Source organism: Rhinoraja longicauda, chromosome 31 (assembly GCF_053455715.1).
Source record: "Rhinoraja longicauda isolate Sanriku21f chromosome 31, sRhiLon1.1, whole genome shotgun sequence".
In the NCBI taxonomy this organism is placed as follows: Eukaryota; Metazoa; Chordata; class Chondrichthyes; order Rajiformes; family Arhynchobatidae; genus Rhinoraja; species Rhinoraja longicauda.
The window spans coordinates 17,187,783-17,207,705 of record NC_135983.1 but is presented as its reverse complement, the minus strand read 5'-3'; the positions used below and the strand labels follow the sequence as shown (position 1 = coordinate 17,207,705).

At 44.9% G+C, this 19,923-nt stretch overlaps 1 protein-coding gene across 5 annotated transcripts in view; it reads right to left on the bottom strand.

Annotated features, from left to right (window-relative positions):
* Positions 1 to 332: 332 nt before the first annotated feature.
* The window catches only part of st6galnac6 (ST6 (alpha-N-acetyl-neuraminyl-2,3-beta-galactosyl-1,3)-N-acetylgalactosaminide alpha-2,6-sialyltransferase 6), a 28,309-nt gene continuing 8,718 nt past the window's right edge, over positions 333 to 19,923 (bottom strand). For 4 of the 5 annotated variants that reach the window (XM_078426244.1, XM_078426248.1, XM_078426245.1 and 1 more), the window contains 5 exons: positions 16,653 to 16,728; positions 14,671 to 14,850; positions 11,197 to 11,603; positions 10,181 to 10,288; positions 333 to 6,842 (listed from right to left, as the gene is read on the bottom strand). In XM_078426244.1, the coding sequence (XP_078282370.1) occupies positions 6,659 to 6,842; positions 10,181 to 10,288; positions 11,197 to 11,603; positions 14,671 to 14,850; positions 16,653 to 16,664 (891 nt within the window). In that variant the 5' untranslated portion in view covers positions 16,665 to 16,728 and the 3' untranslated portion in view covers positions 333 to 6,658. Of the gene's footprint in view, positions 6,843 to 10,180; positions 10,289 to 11,196; positions 11,604 to 14,670; positions 14,851 to 16,652; positions 16,729 to 19,655; positions 19,778 to 19,923 lie in introns of all 5 variants that reach the window. The other variant, XM_078426247.1, reaches the window with a different exon arrangement.

Here is a 19,923-nt window from a genome sequence, read left to right as displayed (position 1 = left end):
TCACTTATTTCACCAACTCCAAGATGATTCAAGGAGCTCCAGTAAGATTAAGGGAGATGACAAGCCTAGCATGAAGCAGTGAGGCTTTACAGTGCTTACAAACATTTAGATGGGATAGAAATAGGATAGAGTCACGTGACTGCAGATGCTGGAACATTGAGCAAAACAAAGTCCCTGATCCAATGAATTCCCCCTTGTACACTCAGCTCTCTCCCCCCCCCCCCCCCCCCCCTCCCCCATTTCCCTCGTTTCATTCTTCCCGTGAGAGAGGAAGTGGGGAAAACAATTCATGAAAAGAATTTCATAGAGCAGGGTCTAGAAATACAGGCCGGAGCAAAGACAATATTAAAAATGGATTTATTTATTTTACAGACAAACATAAACATTTGCATTTTACATTTCTGATCACTGGACAATTACTGTTCAGAATTTGTACATCAGATCTATACCAAGCAAGGAGTTACTCAAAATAATTAATGGAGAAACAAATCCATGAAAATAAATTGGCCAAGTGCAATGGACAATCAATATGTCAGAACATCAAACAGCATTATGAAAGTGTAGAGCATCCATATCATCTTTGTTGCAAGAGACTTTGGCAAATTTACTCAAACATTGAAAAACCAAATTCATCACATCACATTGCAGTAATCAACGTTTCCTATTACAAAATGAATGCCCCATGTCCCCACCAATCTCTCACCTGTACGTTATGCTGTTTGTTCAGTCATTGTGTTTGAATTGTTAAACAAGTCACATCAGTCTGAAGAAAGGCCTCAACCCAAAATATCATCTGTTCATTCCCTGCACAGATGCTGCCAGTCCAACTGAGATCCTCCAGCATTTTGTGTTTTGCATATTATAGTGACTCCACACTCAATGTGGTCAACCCTTAACCATGTTCTGATTATGAACGCTAAACGTCAACATTGCCACATCCCATAACAGATACATATATAAAGAAATTATCAAAGGAACATAGCAGATCTTGAAGGCCTCTTCTTGCCCCAGAGAACTTACTACTTCCTCTTTGGAATCTGTTCTTTCTCCTATTGAACTTCTCTTTCTACCTCCAACTCTTTCTTTAGGAAAGTTTCCAGTTCCTTGGTCTCACCATGATACAATCCCTCCACCACACCTCCAATCCAAACAAGAATGGCAGGGGGAATCTTTATTTCTTCTTTAAACAGGGCCACACCAACCCCTTCCATTACCCCCCTTCTGTACCTGGATAAAGTAGTCCTCATATTGATCAGCTTTTCATTCATGCTCCAAATTAAAGGTTCGCACACTTTCAATTTCCCATGTCATTTACAGCCACAGAATCTCCCGTCCCTCTAAGGAGTCTCATATCACTATTGCCCCACCCGACTTCCCACTATGCCTTAGACCCCAACATAGACTTCACTGTCATTGTTGTTCTCCCCATGATGGCCATTCTCCCCCAACTGCACCTAAAAGAGTTTACTTGCTCTTGAGGGGCATGGCCACAGACCACCTTCCCTGGTGATCACACATCTACTTTCTGCCTGCACTTTTAGCATGACCATTCCACCGTAGTTCCTATCTAGGGAGCTCTCAGCCTCCCAAGGTCGGACTGCAGCAGCTCCTGTTACCTCAAGCCATCACAGGAGCTGCAGCTGGGCGCGCGTCCACACGTGTGCGGTCCCAGGGACACTGGTGGTATTCCTGGCCTTCACATCCTGCAGGAGGAGCATACCAGTGCCCCAACTACCAGCCCAAAATACACCAAGATCAAAAAGCAACTGGTGAAATAAAGACCTTATCTTACCTTGTTCCTCCACTGAAGCCTCTCGAGCCAAATCCTCAGCACTAACCCTCAGCCACAGAACATCACCACAGACACAGCCACTCCCAACATCAGGGGCTCAAGAATGGCCCCTACCAGCGGGTACTTTCTGTTTAAATAACACAAGGTGCAGCGATTCCCAGACACTAACAGCTCCTCTCAGCTACTGACCCACCCGCCCACGTCCTACAACTTCTAGTCTGAAGAAGAGTCTCGACCCGAAACGTCACCCATTCCCTCTCTCCAGAGATGCTGCTTGACCCGCTGAGTTACTCCAGCTTCTCGTATCTATCTTCGGTGTAAACCAGCATCTGCAGTTCCTTCCTACACATTTAAAATATTGAAAGCTTCTTGTGGAATTAAAATTCTCTCCCATCTTAATAAATGCTCAGCCAGCGTAGAAAATAATTAAATATCAAAGTTGTTACAAGCAGTGTATGGGAGGATTACAAGCATGACTTTCCACATCGAGCAACTGTGTGATCGAGGGTGCTCTGTTACAAGGTGAGGTTATGATATTCGTGCTGCTAATGCATGAAATCCAACCATTGTGTCCATTCTACTCTCCATTATTTCCATTGCGTTTTTGTTTTGACTAAACAAAGACCTTTTGCTATAATCAAAACACAACACAATTATTTTTAACCAGATAAAGTATGACTAGCGATACAACCTAGTTTTGGTAGTCAGGGCTAGGCAGAGGGGCAGCAGCCCATGCTATTTTTGCTTTGGGCGCTCTAGTGCAGTTTATAACGTGACATGTGTGTTTATTAATCATGCTAAGCCAATGGATAATGCAAGTGAAAGAATGAGACCATTTATTTGTTTAGACTTATAGAGTTCAGTTATTACATTACGTTAATACCTAACATTGGGTATATTTGTGGAAAAGAAAATTGTTGATGAATGCATGCGGAAGAAATTAATTTAGAGGGAAATTAAAGGAAAATGAAAAGTGGACACCGCAGGTTTGCTTCAAGAGACTTTATTGTATGATATCATGGAGAGATGGCGGCGGTTAACTGCTCACCAATTCTCTGACTTCACAGCAGAATTAGTCGACAGTTATACTGTGCAGCAAACAACTTTTGTTTTTTGTTAGCCATAACTATATGAAAACATACTTTGCCCTTGCCTATATGTTTTCCTATAACTACCAATTACGACATGGGTATTAATCATTTCATTAGCTATAATATACTTTTTATTTATATTAATCTTATTCAACAACAGATGGTTAATACAAGTCAAACATACTTCGTCTGAAGAAGGGTCTCGACCCGAAACGTCACCCATTCCTTCTCTCCCGAGATGCTGCCTGACCTGCTGAGTTACTCCAGCATTTTGTGAATAAATACCTTCGATTTGTACCAGCATCTGCAGTTATTTTCTTATAATACAAGGGCATCTTGACATTATTCTATTTCATCTTTTAGGCAGACCGTGCCACTATCCCCTCTCTGAGCCAGTCATAAACCCCTATTTACTGCAACGTATCTACGCCGAAACATCACCCATTTCATCTCTCCTGAGATGCTGCCTGACCCGCTGAGTTACTCCAGCATTTTGTGTCTACCTGCGCTACTAGCAGTAGGGGGCGTGGGTGGTCTACAGCAACTGGCTGCTGAGAAAACAAGCTTCCTGATCTCCTCTCATTGTTCCATGTTTACATTCACTATCCACCATTCAACAAATTCCCAGACAGAGGTAATCTGTCTAATCTCACTTTGCTAATTCCCACAAAACTCTCTACACCTGGTCAACGAGAGATGCCAATTGCCACGTTCATATACCCTTTCGTTACTTTATTCAGTTCCAACCTGAATATAGTAAGAAAGGATTTCAATATTTTCTTCAACAATGTAGCTTAATTTTTAATTGATCTGCGTGCCAGCAACCTTTTGTCCACAAGAAGAGCACTAAGTAGCTGGAGTTGTAACAGAACACCCTCGATCACACAGCAGGGCAAACACCATTCCTCTGGGAGTCTATTGAAAACACCCTCAGGCTAATTCAGTCAGAGTCATACAGCACGGAAACAGGCCCTTCGGCCCACCTTGTTCCTTACCGACCAAAATGCCCATCTCAGCTTGTCCCATTTGCCCACGTTTGGCCCATTTCTCTGTTGACCTTTCCTGTCAATGCATCCAGTCAGTCTGGAGAATCCCATATTATCTGTATTTAGGTGGGAAGCACACCTCACGCCATGATCTAGTGTTTGGCAGGTACAAGGCCGCGACTAATGCTAGGTACAAGCCCATTGAATGGGTTCACAGTGAAGGCAAGACCACAGCAACCAACTATACAAAGATTGTCAATGGCAGTGTTAGAGGGATGCAAGAGATGAACAGCAGCCCAAATGTGGCACAGGTGGAGTAGAGGGTGCTCTCCAGAGTCTGGATTAAGGCACACTATTTAGGGAGGATATAAGAAGTTTTCTGCACACCCAGCCCAGAGTACAAATGATCCCTAAAATACACAAGTGTGCAAATAAAAAGCTACACCGATGACAAAAAAAAGTACAATTAAAAGTAATTGGGGGGAAAAAAACAACATTTATATCAAAGCGAAATGTTTCTACAGCATTGCCAGAACTTAACACTCAATCAACCCATACATGGAAAGGTAGGACCTTCCAACCAAACTCCGATGGGCAATTATTTTGTAGCAGAAAGGAACATGATAAAATAATGGTCATTAGATTTGTTGAAGATAAACTGATTATTTTTCCCGAACTTAAAGTATGGATTGCCTGTTTTAAATTCTATTGACTACCCAATCAAAACACAGATAAGAGCAGAAAATAGCAATTTAAATACAAAATAGAGAGGCCTCTCGATTATCTTCAAGCCAACACTGGACAGTGTTTTCAACAAGAACCGTAGCAAAGTACATGCAGGATGAGTAAAAGGCAGGACAGACAACAGCACCTGGAACCCAGACTGAAGGGTCCCGACCTGAAATGTCCTCTGCCCATTCCCTCCACAGATGCTGCCTGACCTGATGAGTTCCTCCAGCACTTTTGTGCTTTGCTTAATACGTTGAATCCATTGATCTACTGACCTAGCTTTCATGGAAGCTTTCCATTCCTATCACAAAATACCAGAATAAGGTCCTCAGTGAGTTGTTCAAAAACTGCATCTGGCCAAGTGCCTGCACTTAACAGATTGAATCCGGTCAACAGGAATGCATTTTCCCACTAATCTATACAAAGGATATACTTCCCCCTTTGAATGTCAGTGAAATTCCAACTAGAGTATAAAGCAGGCAGATACAGTTGTCGCGAAACACAAAGTGCTGGAGGAATTCAGCAGGTGAGGCAGCATCTGCAGAGAGAATAGACAATGTTGAGAGTCTGAAGAAGGGTCCCAAACTGAAACGTCATCTGTCCATTTCCTCTGCAGATGCTGCCTGACCCGCTGAGTTTCTCCAGCGTCTTGTGTTTTGCTTAAGATTCCAGCATCTGCAGTTCCTTGCATCTCTATAGTTGTAGTACTTGTCTTTTCACTATACCACCAGGTGGCGCCATCAGCGATGTCAGCCTCGCCAACGTTCTGTCTTTTTTTTGGCTTTTTGGTTATTTTTAGTGTGTTTTAAAAAATGTGTGTTAATGTTCTCTGGTTTCTTTTATGTGGGCAGTGGGTCAGGGGAAACTTTTTTTCAATCACTTATCTGGCCGGGATGCGACTGTTTTCCAGATCGTATCTCCGGTCGCTCTGCGGCCTAACATCATGGAGCTGGAGGCCTTGTTCGAGACTGACTTTGAGTCCCACCGCGGGGCCGTGGACTTACCATCGGAGCCTGCGATCCCTTGCCTGGGATCGTCGCTCCAACCGCGGCCTGCGGATTTCAACATCGAGGAGCTCGCAGTCTCGGGTAGAAACTGATGTCGGGAAGCTCCAAAGTCGCAGGAGGTTCGACAAGTCCCAACCCAGGGTCCAATCGCCCGGCACGGGGGAGCTGAGATCCCCCCCGATGCGGGAGCTTGATCACCCCGACGTGGAGGGCCTGACCACTGGCTACTCATTGTCCTGTCCCCCCGACCACAGGAGGACAAAGAAGGAAAGAGATAGAACTTGTTTTTGCCTTCCATCACAGTGAGGAATGTGGTGGATGTTGATGTTAAAAATTATTTTGTGTGTTTTGTTGCTTTTTATTGGTATGACTGTATGGCAAATCAAATTCCTCGTATATGTTGCAAAACATACTTGGCTAATAAAGTAAGATTACGATTAAACCATTGGAGTGGATCTCATTGGTCAGTAGAAGGTTCTGGCATCCATCCAGAGGAAGCTGCAGCTCCAAATTCAGCTCCCAATTCTCCATAACCCAACATGAACATTTTAACAATGTTATAAAGCAACGCAGAGCCTCTTGCGCAGGGATCTTCCAAAAGGAATCTGCAACACTGAAGATTGATTACTGGGGAACTGTTAGTGGAGATGAAGAGTCAGAGGTTAATGAAGCATCACAGAAATCTTGACTGAGCGAAAATCCATCCATCATTCTGGAGACTTATTATCATCGGGTGGTGCCAAGTCGTCAGAGGTGTTACATGAATAATGTAAGAGTCCATGTTACTGTGTGCAAAGTAGGCCATGGAAGGGACTGATGCTACCAATCCGTTCCAGACAAGCAGATTAAACGGCATTATCAGGTCAAACATCACCACTTCACCTTTCAGCTGCGACCTTGCCATCCTCAATGCCTGCGTACCAATGCCCAGTGACCCTCCAGGCACAGCAAGCATGGGTTGTGGGCTGCACTTGGCAGTGATCCCAGAGTGGCCATGCTTCTACGTACAGAGTTCAGGAAAGGCAGGAGTGGCAAGGCCTCAGGAGGCGTGGGTCACCAGCTGGGGTGGGAGAAGACGATGTTGTACAGCTTCGCCCACTGAGCAAACACATCCTTCTCGGTGATGAAGCGATGGTGGCTGCCCTTCTTGACCTTCTCGTTCCTAAGGAAGGTATTGCACTCATCGGCACCTTTCGGCTCATAATAATGATAGGGCATTGGCTTGTGCTGGGGCTTACTGTTTTAAAAAGAAATCACATTAGTACTAATAGTAGCAAGGTTCAATGTTTAAACATCCCTCATATCTCCTGACAGGTATCTGCCATTAGAAACAGGGGCCAATAGAAACGTCATCTCTTTTCACTCTCCTCCCTACACATTTCATTCTCTGGGTCCGAATCACGCACGAGTCCAGGAAGATTATATTGTTGGATAATATCCCATGGAGAGGGTCACGGCATATCCTAGTCCAGTCTGGATTAATTCCCCATGCCAATAGACAATAGACAATAGGTGCAGGAGGAGGCCATTCGGCCCTTCGAGCCAGCACCGCCATTCAATGTGATCATGGCTGATCATTCTCAATCAGCACCCCGTTACTGCCTTCTCCCCATACCCCCTGACTCCACTATCCTTAAGAGCTCTATCTAGCTCTCTCTTGAATGCATTTACAGAATTGGCCTCCACTGCCTTCTGAGGCAGAGAATTCCACAGATTCACAATTCTCTGACTGAAAAAAACAGGGTGGTACTGGCAGGATCAGAGCGTCAGGGACTCAGGATTGATCCTGAACTCGGGTGCTGTCTGTGTGGAGTTTGCATGTTTCCCCCATGACCACGCGAGTTTCCCCCAGGTGCACCGGTTCCCTCCAACATCCCAACGATGTGCCCGCTGTAGGTTAATTCACCTCTGTAAAGTGAAAAAGCAGGATAACATAGAACTAATCTGAACGGTAGATCAATGGTCAGCGTGAACTCGGTGGGCAGAAGAGCCTGTTTCCCTGCTGTATTTCTAAACTAATCTAAATCCTGACCTTGTGTGCTCTCTGTGTGGCAATGGAATAAAACCAGAAGGGAATAGAGAGGGTGAATGCACAGAGTCTTTGTCCTAGGGCTGGCGAATCCAGAACCCTGGGGATAGATTTAAGGTGAGAGGGGAAAGATAGGAATCTGAGGGGCAACGTTTTCCACAGAGAGGGTGGTGGGGATGTTGAACTAGCTGCCAGAGGAAGTAGTTGAGGTAGGTACAATAAAAAACATTTAAAAGACATTTGGACAGGTACATGGATAGGATAGATCCATGGATATGATAGAGCAGTATGAGCAAAATACCAGTAAATGGGGCCTTGTTTAGTTGAGGCTTTTTGGTAGGCATGGATAAATTCAGCCTCAGGGGCTGTTTTCCTGCAGTATGACTCCATTAAGTGGTTATGATTGGAAGTACACCACTGGATAAGATAAAGAAACAAATTCAACAAGTTGCAAATAAGAAGTGGATAGATACTTGGAGGAAACTAATTGTTGAGCAGTGGGGAACAAACAAGAGGAATTGGAGAGCTCTTTGCAAAAGATTAGTGGTGAACCAAAGTCAGGGATGTATCATTTTTCACTCAGAGGCTAGTTACTACATTGAAATGTCAATTAATCAATTGACAATTAATTAATTGGCTCTACATTTCACACCTCTTCTAACCTTAAATCAGCTCATTCTGTTTGTCTTTGGCATTTGTTCAAACATTGGCCAATCACGACCCCCTTACCTGCACCTATCTATCACTTTATTCACAAAATGCTGGAGTAACTCAGCAGGTCAGGCAGCATCTCGGGAGAGAAGGAATGGGTGATGTTTCGGGTCGAGACCCTTCTTCAGATGTCAGGGGGGGCGGGACAAAGAAAGGATATAGGTGGAGACAGGAAGATAGAGGGAGATCTGGGAAGGAGATGGGGAAGGGAGGGACAGAGGAGCTATATAAAGTTGGAGAAGTCGACGTTCATACCACCGGGCTGCAAACTGCCCAGGCGAAATATGAGGTGCTGCTCCTCCAATTTCCGGTGGGCCTCACTATGGCACTGGAGGAGGCCCATGACAGAAAGGTCAGACTGGGAATGGGAGGGGGAGTTAAAGTGCTGGGCCACCGGGAGATCAGTTTTGTTAATGCGGACCGAGCGCAGGTGTTCAGCGAAGTGATCGGCGAGCCTGCGCTTGGTTTCGCCGATGTAAATAAGTTGGCATCTAGAGCAGCGGATGCAATAGATGAGGTTGGAGGAGGTGCAGGTGAACCTTTGTCTCACCTGGAAAGACTGTTTGGGTCCTTGGATGGAGTTGAGGGGGGAGGTAAAGGGACAGGTGTTGCATCTCGTGCGGTTGCAGGGGAAAGTGCCCGGGGTTGGGGTGGTTTGGGTAGGAAGGGACGAGTGGACCAGGGAGTTACGGAGGAAACGGTCTCTGCGGAACGCAGAGAGGGGAGGGGATGGGATAGATATGGCCAGTGGTGGGGTCCCGTTGTAGGTGACGGAAATGTTGGTGGATGATATGTTGGATCCGCTGGCTGGTGGGGTGGAAGGTGAGAACGAGGGGGATCCTGTCCTTGTTGCGAGTGGGGGGAGCAAGAGCGGAGCTGCGGGATGTAGAAGAGACCCTAGTGAGAGCCTCATCTATAATGGAGGAGGGGAAGCCCCGTTTTCTGAAGAACGAGGACATCTCAGAAGCCATAGTGTGAAACACCTCATCCCGGGCGCAGATGCGGCGTAGACGGAGGAATTGGGAGTAGTGGATAGACTTTTTGCAGGGGACCGGGTGGGAAGAAGTGTAGTCCAGATAGCTGTGCGAGTCAGTGGGTTTATAGTAAAAAACCTACCTATCACATGCCAGGTTTTGTCCTGCCCCCACCTCCCTTTCAGCTTCCTCAACCCCATACTACTACAGGTCTGAAGACTTAATACTTCTGACCCAAAACATTGCCTACCCATGTTCTCCAAAGATGCTGCCTGACGTGCTGAGTAACTCCAGCACTGCTGTGTTTTTTTGTAAACCAGCTATTGCAGTTCCTTGTATTTACATTTGACAAGAAGGTGCTAAATCCTCAACTTTCATTGCTTTGAAAGAACAAGTAGACAGAACACTTCTCATAATCCTGCTCTGAGAGTGGACGGAGGGCATTTCAGGCCTACCCTGACCATGGCACTTTTTTATTTATTTTATAGATACAGCGCAGAAACAGGCTCTTCGGCCCACCGGGTCCGCGCCGCCCAGCGATCCCCGCACATTAACACTATCCTACACGCACTAGGGACAATTTTTACATTTGCCCAGCCAATCAACCTACAAACCTGCACGTCTTTGGAGTATGGGAGGAAATCGAAGATCTCGGAGAAAACCCACGCAGGTCACGGGGAGAACGTACAAACTCCATACAGACAGCGCCCGTAGTCAGGATCGAACCCGAGTCTCCGGCGCTGCATTCGCTGTAAGGCAGCAACTCTACCGTTGCGGTACCGTGCCGCCCACTTGTTCTCTCCACCCCAGCCAGAGGATGCCCTCCGGTCTGATGTGACATCGCTGCAGGAAAGCACATACCTGCAGTGGGTGGGGGGGACCATTCCATACACGTGGACACTGTCGCAGAGCTCGATGGCTATCACCATGGTGAACCAGCCTGTGCTCAGCCAGGTGTGCGATTTCTTCCTTCAAAGCCAAACGAGAGAGAAAAGCAAATCCCATCAATAATGGCACCAAAAGAATTGAACAGAAGCAGAACGGGCCATTCAGTTCAAAGATCTATGCTTGTGCATGTATCCCACATCAAGCTTGCTTCGCAACTCAAAACCATGTTTGCCCGTGAAGTAGTGTGTGAACTCTGTTCACCTGGGTCTGGACAGCCGAGAGAATGTGTGACAAAGTTTCTCACAAAAAGTCTCCCAAATAAGCTCACTATCACAATGATTCAGAATTGAACTCCAAGCCCATAGTCCCCTGAAAGTGGCAACACAAGTATAAAGAGAGGTAAATGTGGTGTATGGTATGCTTGCCTTCATCGGTTGGGTTATTGAGTATAAGAATCAGGAAATCATGTTGCAGCTTAATAGGACTTTGGCTAAGCCGCATTTGAAGTTTTGCATGAAGTTCTGGTCACCCCATTACAGGTAGGATATGGAGGCTTCAGAGAGGGTGCAGAAAGTATTTATCAGGATGCTACCTGTATCAGAGAGGAATAGCAACAATACCTTGGGGTGTTTTCTCTGGAACATTGGAGGTTGAGAAGAGATCTGATAGATATATATATATAACTTTCTGAGGGGCATAAATAGGGTAGATAATCAGAATATTTTCTCAGGGTGGAATATCAAGGACTAGAGTGCAATAGATAGACACAAAAAGCAGGTGTAACTCAACAGGTCAGGCAGCATCTCTTGAGAAAAGGAATAGGTGACGCTTTGACTCAAGAGCCTAGTTCATACACTAAAAATGTCAGTTATTCCTTTTCTCCAGTGATGCCGCCTGACCCGCTGAGTTACTCCAGCATTGTGTGTCTATCTGCGGTGTGAACCAACATCTAGGAAGTTCCTTCCTACACACTGGAGTGCAGTAGGTACCTGTCTTGCCCGGTCTCCCTGCGGAACAAATCATCCAACTGCTGCATTCTCTTCGGAGACACAGTGTAGGCGGAGAGGGTTGGAAAGGCAGAGGCCACTCGGTGAATCAGGCGGAAGGTGCCGCTCCCTTTGTTCTGCATCTTCTGAGCGGGTCCCCAGAAGACAAAGACCATGTTCTGGCTTCCGCTGAGGAACCCCTGGGGTTTCTTCATCACCTTGTAAACGCTGGAGTGGGCGATCACCCGCAGGGTGGTTTTGTTCCCGATGTCCCTCTCGTATCCCACGGTCGGCGCATTGTTCATGCGGATCGTGCACTCGGTCTCGTCGATTTCCGACCCAACCTCGCTGCCCAGCAAGTGGCTGGAACTCGTGATAAGCGCGCACAGTCCGCAGCGGAGCTTCAGCATCTGAAACAGGGGCAACAGAGCACTACTGGTGTTAAAGGGACAGTGGTCAGTGTAGCGGCCTCCCTGGGCCACATTACATGCAAGGAAAGAGGATTAACAATTAAACAAAATTAACAATTAATTGGGGGGGGGGGGGGGGGGGGGGGGAGAGTGAGAACAATACAACTTCATTTTTAATATTCCTAATAGACCAAGTGGACCCATTGGTCCCAAACCTCTCCTGCATCACCCTCTCCTGCATCACCTTCTCCTCCCCCCCTCCTCCCCCCTCCCCTTCCCGCCCCACTCCATCCCCCTCAACCTCCCTCCTACCCCCCTCCCTCCCTCCCTATGAGATAGATTTAAACTTTAAAATGCGAATAATTATTAAAATATAACACTGATTTCAATGAAACTTCATTGAAGTTGTCAATGGCCTAAAATTGTCGCGCTATCGTGTACAGTTTTGGCTGTAGTTCAGGAACAAACAAACAAACAAACAAGAGTTTTAGTATAAAGATTATGGACTTCAGGCCTGTTCTGTATTTGAGAAGGGCCCCGATCCAAATCATCGTCCATCCATTTCCTGCCACAGATGCTGCCTGACCCATTGGGTTGCTCCATTTTGTTTTTGCAGCACCAGTTCTTCCTCAGTCAGTGTGTTAATTAATTGTACAAAGCCACGGAGCGCAGCCATGCCAATTCAAATGCATTGCATCAATTTACAAATTGCCCAACGGCCAGATTTGTCCCCGGCTCCTGGTTTATCACTGCATGGATGCCCATGTTTGTGTTGCTAGATCTGTTCCAAGTCCATCAAGTACAGCAGGCAGTGAAGAAAGCAAATAGCATGTTGAACTTAATTGAGAGAGGGTTTAAGTATAGGAGCAAGGAAGTCCTACTGCAGTTGTACAGGGCATTGTGTGCAGTTTTAGTCTCCTAATTTGAGGAAGGGCATTCTTGCGATTGAGAGAGTGGAGCATAGGTTGACCGGGTTACTTCCCAGGATGGTGGGACTGACATATGATGAAAGAATGGATTGACAGGGCTTATATTCACTGGAATTTAGAAGGATGAGAGGAGATCTTATAGAAACATATACAATTCTTCAGGGAATGGACAGGCTAGATGCAGGAAAAATGTTTCCAATGTTGGGGGAGTCCAGAACCAGGGGTCACAGTTTAAGAATATGGGGTAGGCCATTTAGGACTGAGATGAGGAAAATCTTCACCCAGAGAGTTGTGAACCTGTGGAATTCACTGCCACAGAAGGCAGTGGAGGCCAATCCACTGGATGTTTTCAAGAGAGTGTTAGATATAGCTCTTAGGGCTTACGGAATCAAGGGATATGAGGAGAAAGCACGAACGGGGTACTGATTTTGGATGATCAGCCATGATCATATTGAATGGTGGCGCTGGCTTGAAGGGCCGAATGGCCTACTCCTGCATCTATTTTCTATGTTTCTGTCCATGTTTCTATCCCATAATGTGAATGTTAAACACAATACATGTGGTGTCCACAGTGTGTGAAGTGATCATCTCCAGGACTCTGCAGTGATCGTGTCTACTAATGGCAACACAGATAGCTGTGTTGGTCATGGGTAGACTAGTGAGGACAAGACCACAGAGGTTTATCCCTCATGTTACTTACACTCGCACACAGTAGTTGGGGCCTGCAGCACATTGCAGAAGTGGAGGTGGAGATGATAACGTCATTTATGAGGCTTTTATGTAGGCACATGGATGTGGAGGAATGGAGGGAGATGGATCATTTACAGGCATGTTCAGCACAAACATTGTGGGCCAAGGGGCCTGATCCTGTGCTGTACTGTTCTATGTAACATGGAGGGGAATAAGGTTAGCAATCCTCATGGTATACAAAACGTAGCATTGTATTTCATATCTGCCACAGGAGGAAACTTTCTTGCCCATATTTGATCTGGTGTCATGAGATTTCATGCTAATCGTGAGACCCAAGGTATTTCTTCCACCTCTACACCACCGTGTTGAGACCCCTAGTGGATATGTCCTGTCATGCACATTGCTTTTAACGTACCATTCTGTCGGTACAACCATGTCAGGCTGTTGCTCGACTCATCTGTGGGACTGCTCTCTCTCCCCGTTTACACACCCGTATCCAGAAGTTTACAAAAGAGACCTTGCAAATTCAACTGGGAGGAGACCAACTTTGTCATGTATGAATCCAGAGCCCAAAAACCCACTGGAAACAGCCTACCCATTCCAAAACGCCCATCAATCTCCGTTTCTTTTCACTGGCACAGAAATGGGTCGTTAGATTCCATGGGCTTTTACTTTTTGTCCAGCTTCCCTCCTGAGACTTTGCCCAAGCATTGCTAAAATCCTTGCAGATTACATCAAAAGTACAGTGCTCTACAACCCTTCTCGATCATCCCTGAAATAATTCATTCAGGGTAGTCAGGCATAACCCCCGCTTGCATCTGGGCCAAGTGCCCTTGACTAATTAGTGTCTTTATAAAGGAAGTATTGTATAATCCCACAGAATTAATTGGCCCAACCACTTTAAGACAGAACCATATTAACACCTTTCCAATCCATTCTACTGGTCCTGTAGCCAGGGAGGTTTGGAAAATGATCAAAGCTTTTGCTGGCCTCGCAGTAAATTTACTTTCAAAGATGTTAAACGCTTTCTTGTGAAAGTGTTCCACACTTGTTGAACACTTTCTTGTGAAGGTGTTCTCACAGGGCTGTCAAGTTGGGAGTACGTAGAATATAGAACAGCACAGGAATGGGCCCTTTGGCCAACAATGTTTATGCAGAACATGATGCCTTGCTGAATTCATCTCCTCTGCCTGCATCTGATCCATACCCTTCTATTCCCTGCATTTCCATGTGCCTCTCCAAAGGCCTCTTAAACACCACATTCGTATCTGCTTCCACCACACCCTTGGCAATGTGTTCGAGGTCCCCACCACCTTTTGTGTTAAAAAAACAACGTTACCTTCCCCCCTTTCACCCTAGGGAAAAAAAGGGTATTTTTACAGAATATTTTGTTTATTTGTTGAAAGATTTCATTAAAAAAAACGAAAAGATCGGTGAAACGTCCTCACCTTGTTTCCTAAAACTGGAATGTAGCCATCTTTTGTGACCCATTTCGTTAAATTTGATGGTGCGTGGCTGTAGTGAAATTGTCCGTTATAATTTATGTAGTCATTGCCACTGCTGGAGTTGTAGATAATCAGGAGAATGGCTAATATGAAGATCACGATAGCAATCACAAATCTCTCAGCCTGTAAAGAAATGACGAGCAATGAGTTTGAGCACATGTGGGACTTTGCATATACAGCTGACAAGAGGAACAGTTGTTCCATACGACAGATATTCCAATAAGCATTTGTTTTGGAGGAAATAAGGTAGTATCTGCACCTGCTTCATATTCCTCAATTCCACTTTCCCAACCTACAGAAGATTAAAATTAACAATCCTTACTGAATTGAAAATGTAGCATTGTATTTACATCTTAAGCATCCACAGATCTAGTGGTTCAAACATCTAAAAAAACTGAAAGTCATTAATTTGTAGTTTGCATTTGTAATCTGTTGTTACATGATGTCATGTAGCATTACATGATGTTATGTAATGTTACATTGCCATGTCGTGTAATGTTACAACTAACACTAAGCTACAAAGGAGATAATTTACTACAGGCTTAACCGGGGGGGGGGAAGTTTAAAGGAGTAGAGAGAGGACAAGATGTAAAGAGGTTTAGGCCGACAATTGCTGAAAGTATGATCACCGAAGATGGTGGGTTCATAAAACCGGGGCAATAAATTTGCCAGAATTGGAATGGGGCAGAGATCTTGGGGTGGGGGGTTAGGACTATAGAAGTGTGCAGAGGTGAAAAGCGGTGGAATAAGTGTGGTGTATTGATGTACTTGAAAATAAGGAAGAGGACATGCAAAACAATGGTCGTCCAGGAGCCAGCGTGGATCATAGGGAACATGGACAATAGATTAACAGGATTGGGAAACAGTTTTGTTGGGCAAGAAATACCCTTTGTTGTCATTGGACCAACTTGTGGAGAACACAAGAATGTTAAGAGCACAATTTATCAAGCATACCCGATCCTGTCACATCATGGAATTCAGATGCAAGAGAATTGTATGGAATATATTTAAAGCACTAAGTCAACATCAGGCCTAATTCTCGATACCAAAATGTTGCAAGTTCATGAAAGCCTCCAATATGGTTAAGGAGTTTTACTGGTCTCAGGTCTGGTGTAGTTACAAGGTTAAAGGAAATATTTAGGAGTTTTACTCTTAACACAAAAGCAGCTAAACTATGATTTGTGATTTAAAATCCTGAAAAGTTAAAATGGAATAAAATAGAAGTGTTCCAATGACTCAACGATTAACTAGCAGAGGACAAATAAATACAAGTGGTTGTTGTCAAAAGAGCAAGATAGTAGGATTTTTAAAAAAATAATTAGGAATTGGAATGCACTCCACAATACAAATTTAATACTAGTTTTTCCCCCAAAAGGAAACTGGCTAATAGTTGAAGAGAAACATTTTATTGGAAAAAAAGTGAGATAATGGTGATAATTAGAGGTCAAAATGTAAAAACAAGGAACTGCAGATGCTGCTTCACACAGGACAGAAAGTGCTGGAGTAACTCAGTGGGTCAGGCAGCATCTCTGGAGAACATGGATAGATGACGTTTTGGATCGGGACTCTTCTTCAGACTGGAGATGCTGCTTGACCTGCTGAACTTTTGTGGTAATTGGATTGCTCTTCTGAAAGAGCTGGCACACACTCAATAGTCAAAACACCAGCTTCAGTCCCAAAATATCTTGCATATATTCCATACTAGTTATAGAAATGGATTGTGGCTGGCTTACAAACTCCATTTTAATTAGTTGCTCGATAAGTACTAATTATAATCACGACGCAAGAATTGTTTCAGAAAGTGAGGGGCAATGAGTCTGAGAAATACGGATCAGCATTTGCAAAGTAGATTTTTGGTCGAGAAAACAAAAATTCTTGTCCAGTTTCTTTAGCAATTGTTGTTATAGAAACAGTGAACAGCTCACCATAGTTTTCATGTTGTTCGAGGCTGTGAGCAGTTCCACTACACCCGTGAATGTTGCATCCTCACCTCAAGTGCGCCTGCAATGAAACAAAACACAAAGTACACTCGCCATTGCAAAATAAAACACATCCGGGCAATATTGAGTCAATCAAGCAATCAGAAAAAAGTTGGAAACACTCAGCAGCTCGGTGTACAAAGATATAATGAATGTTTTGATTTAAAAATCATGTTTGATAACTGGCAGAGCAAAATCAGGTTTTATAATGCAGAGAGGATAAGGGGTTGAGACAAAGACATGCATAACGTGAAGCCCAGTAGTCATGGGGGTAAGATTAAATGAGATCATCTGGTCAATGGATCACCTGTACAAAGGACCATAAAACCTATCAAATAATTTCATCGCGCCGTAGAGCTGTACAGCGTGGAATCAGGCTCTTCCGCCAGTCTTGTCCATACAGATACATGAATAGGGTTTTGGGTCAAATGCAGGCAAATGGGACTAGTCCAGTGTGCTAACTTGGTCGGCACAGACAAGGTGTCATATGAGCTGTACATGTTGTACAGCTATATGACTAACTTCAAGTCCACTTGAACATAATATGAACACACACGGGGAGGCACAGCAGCGAAGCTGGTAGAGTTGCTGGCTCACCGTGCCAGAGACCCGGGTTTGATCCTGACCGTATGTGCAGAGTTTGCACGTTCTCCCTGTGACCTCGTGGGTTTTCTCCGGGTGCTCCGGTTTCCTCCCAAATCCCAAAGATGTGCAGGTTTGTAGGTTAATTGGCTTTGGTACATTGACCCCCCCCCCCCTCCCCACAGTACAGGATGCGAAAGTGGAATAATGGAACCGTTGTGCGGGTGGTCAATGATCACATGGACTCGGTGGGCCAAAGGGCCTGTTTACACGCTGTATCTCTAAACTAAATCAAACACAACCGTACATTGACTGAACAGAAGGTTCAGGCTCAACATGCACTGCAAGTACATGGCAGAAGCAGAGTTGTTTGGTCAGTCTTAAACAGGCAGCTGCAGTCAGCAGAAGCAAAATAAACAATCAAGCAGCAAATCACACTCTTGATGTCCCAACATGTGTTTGCAAAGACCCCAAGGTCACTTCCGGACCCACGTACATTCACGCTGCCATTTATGTTTGTATTGCTTCCGATGGACAATCTCGCCTGCAACCGAACCGTGACCACCAGGTTGACGAACAGTTTCTTCCCAGCACCCGTCCGACTCTTGAACACTACACAACACCAACCACTACCTCAGCAACTATGACCCTCAATGGACTTCGATTTGGTCTCACTATTGACTTTGGTTTAGCACTATTTTTTTTGTTACTGTGGTTACCTAGTATAAGGTTACCTAGTATAGTAACCTAGTATAGTATTACTGTACAATACTATTAATTTATTGTTTTATTAATTATTATATATTTGTGTTATTGCATTATGGGCCCACTGACCTGCAGCAAGTAAGTATTTTATGTTCTGTTGCCGGGACATATGACAATGAAACACTCTTGACATCTTTACATCTGCAAAGCAGTGACTGCCCCGAGAGACCAACAATATTTCAACCGGTTCCTCTGGATAATGATTAAAGTTCAACCTGATTATTTGAAGTTGAGGCTAAGAGTAATCACTCGCTATTGGCAGCTCAGAAAAGTCAAATTCAAAACATTCACAACCAGCTGCTGAATAAGACCATAAGGCATAGGTGCAGAATTAGGCCATTCGATTCATCGTGTCTGCTCCACCATTCGATCATGGCTGCTCGATTTTTCTCTCTCAACCCCATTCTCCTGCCTTCGCCCCATAACCTTTGATGCTCTTACTAATCAAGAACCTATCAATCTCCGCTTTTAAAATACCCAACGACGTGGCCTCCAGCGTTGTCCGTGACCATGGATCTCAAGGGAAGGTCCCCCATGTAATGTTGTAACTGCCTTCCCACCAATCCCCCCCTCCCCTCCTCACCAACTCCCCCCCCCACCCCCTCCCCCTCCAACAACCCACCCTCCCCCCCACATGCCCATCCTGCTCAGGTTCACCCACCCCCACACCAGAAAGTCAGGAGTGTTGAAGTAATTATCAATAATACTAGATAATCAGCCCATAGGTCCTTAGTGCAACCAAGACAAAGTGCATAGTACATGGGCCAAATACCATAGTTTCTGAGGTTTGTGTCCAAAAGGCTGATGGTTGCTGGGAAAGAGCTGTTCTGGACCCTGGTAGTCAAGGTTTTCAAGCTTCTATACCAATTCCCCATGGAATCTCACACAGCCAAACCATCAGCCCACCAGCTCAACCAGAATCATGTCCACAATCTCCTTACAGCCTTCTATTCGTTTCCCTCTTCACCCACTTCCATTCAAGTACTGATCCAATTTCCTTTAGAAAGTAAGTTAGTTTAGTTTAGTTTAGAGATACAGCACGGAAACAGTCCCTTCAGTCCCGACCGGCGATCCCCGCACATTAACAATATCCTACACGCACTAGGGACAATTTATATTTATGCCAAGCCAATTAACCTACAAAGCTGTACGTCTTTGGAGTGTGGGAGGAAACCGAAGATCTCGGAGAAAACCCACGGGGTCACGGGGAGAACTCCGTACAGAGGATTAAACCCGGGTCTCTGGCACTGTAAGGCAGCAACTCTATCGCTGTGCCACAGTGCTGCCCAAGTGACTGAACCTTCTTCTGGGCAGTGTGTACTAACCCACACACAACTTGCTGTGTTCTTCAGCTAATAGTCTTAAAAATGTGCACGCTTCCATTATTAGCCAACACACCACTGGAATATAAAGTAATTTCAAGAAACCATTCTTCTCAACGCCTCGACCACTTGAGACCACAAACATGAAGATCAGCAACATCAATTTTGACGGTAAAATTAGATGTGTTGTTGTTCCAGTTTCTCTATTGATGCAGCGTAAAATATCAGGTCCTGCAGAGAGAGTCAATCACGGTTTATTACTTTGCTGCAACAACATTACCAGATTAACAACTCTGCAAATGGTTCCCAGATCCGAACATCTTCCTCGCGTCTTACCACCTACATACAGTTCTGCAATTCTGCATTTACAACGTTCCACTATCATCAAAGCCAGCCGTGCCCCTAGAACAAAGGCACAATACAAATACAATGCAGAGAATATATTCAAAGAGTATCAATAAAATTAAACCGAGGCACCTTCCAAATCTGAGAGCATGAAAATAAAGTCTCGGATAGTGGCGAGATCAAAAGTATCATGTTATCTAATG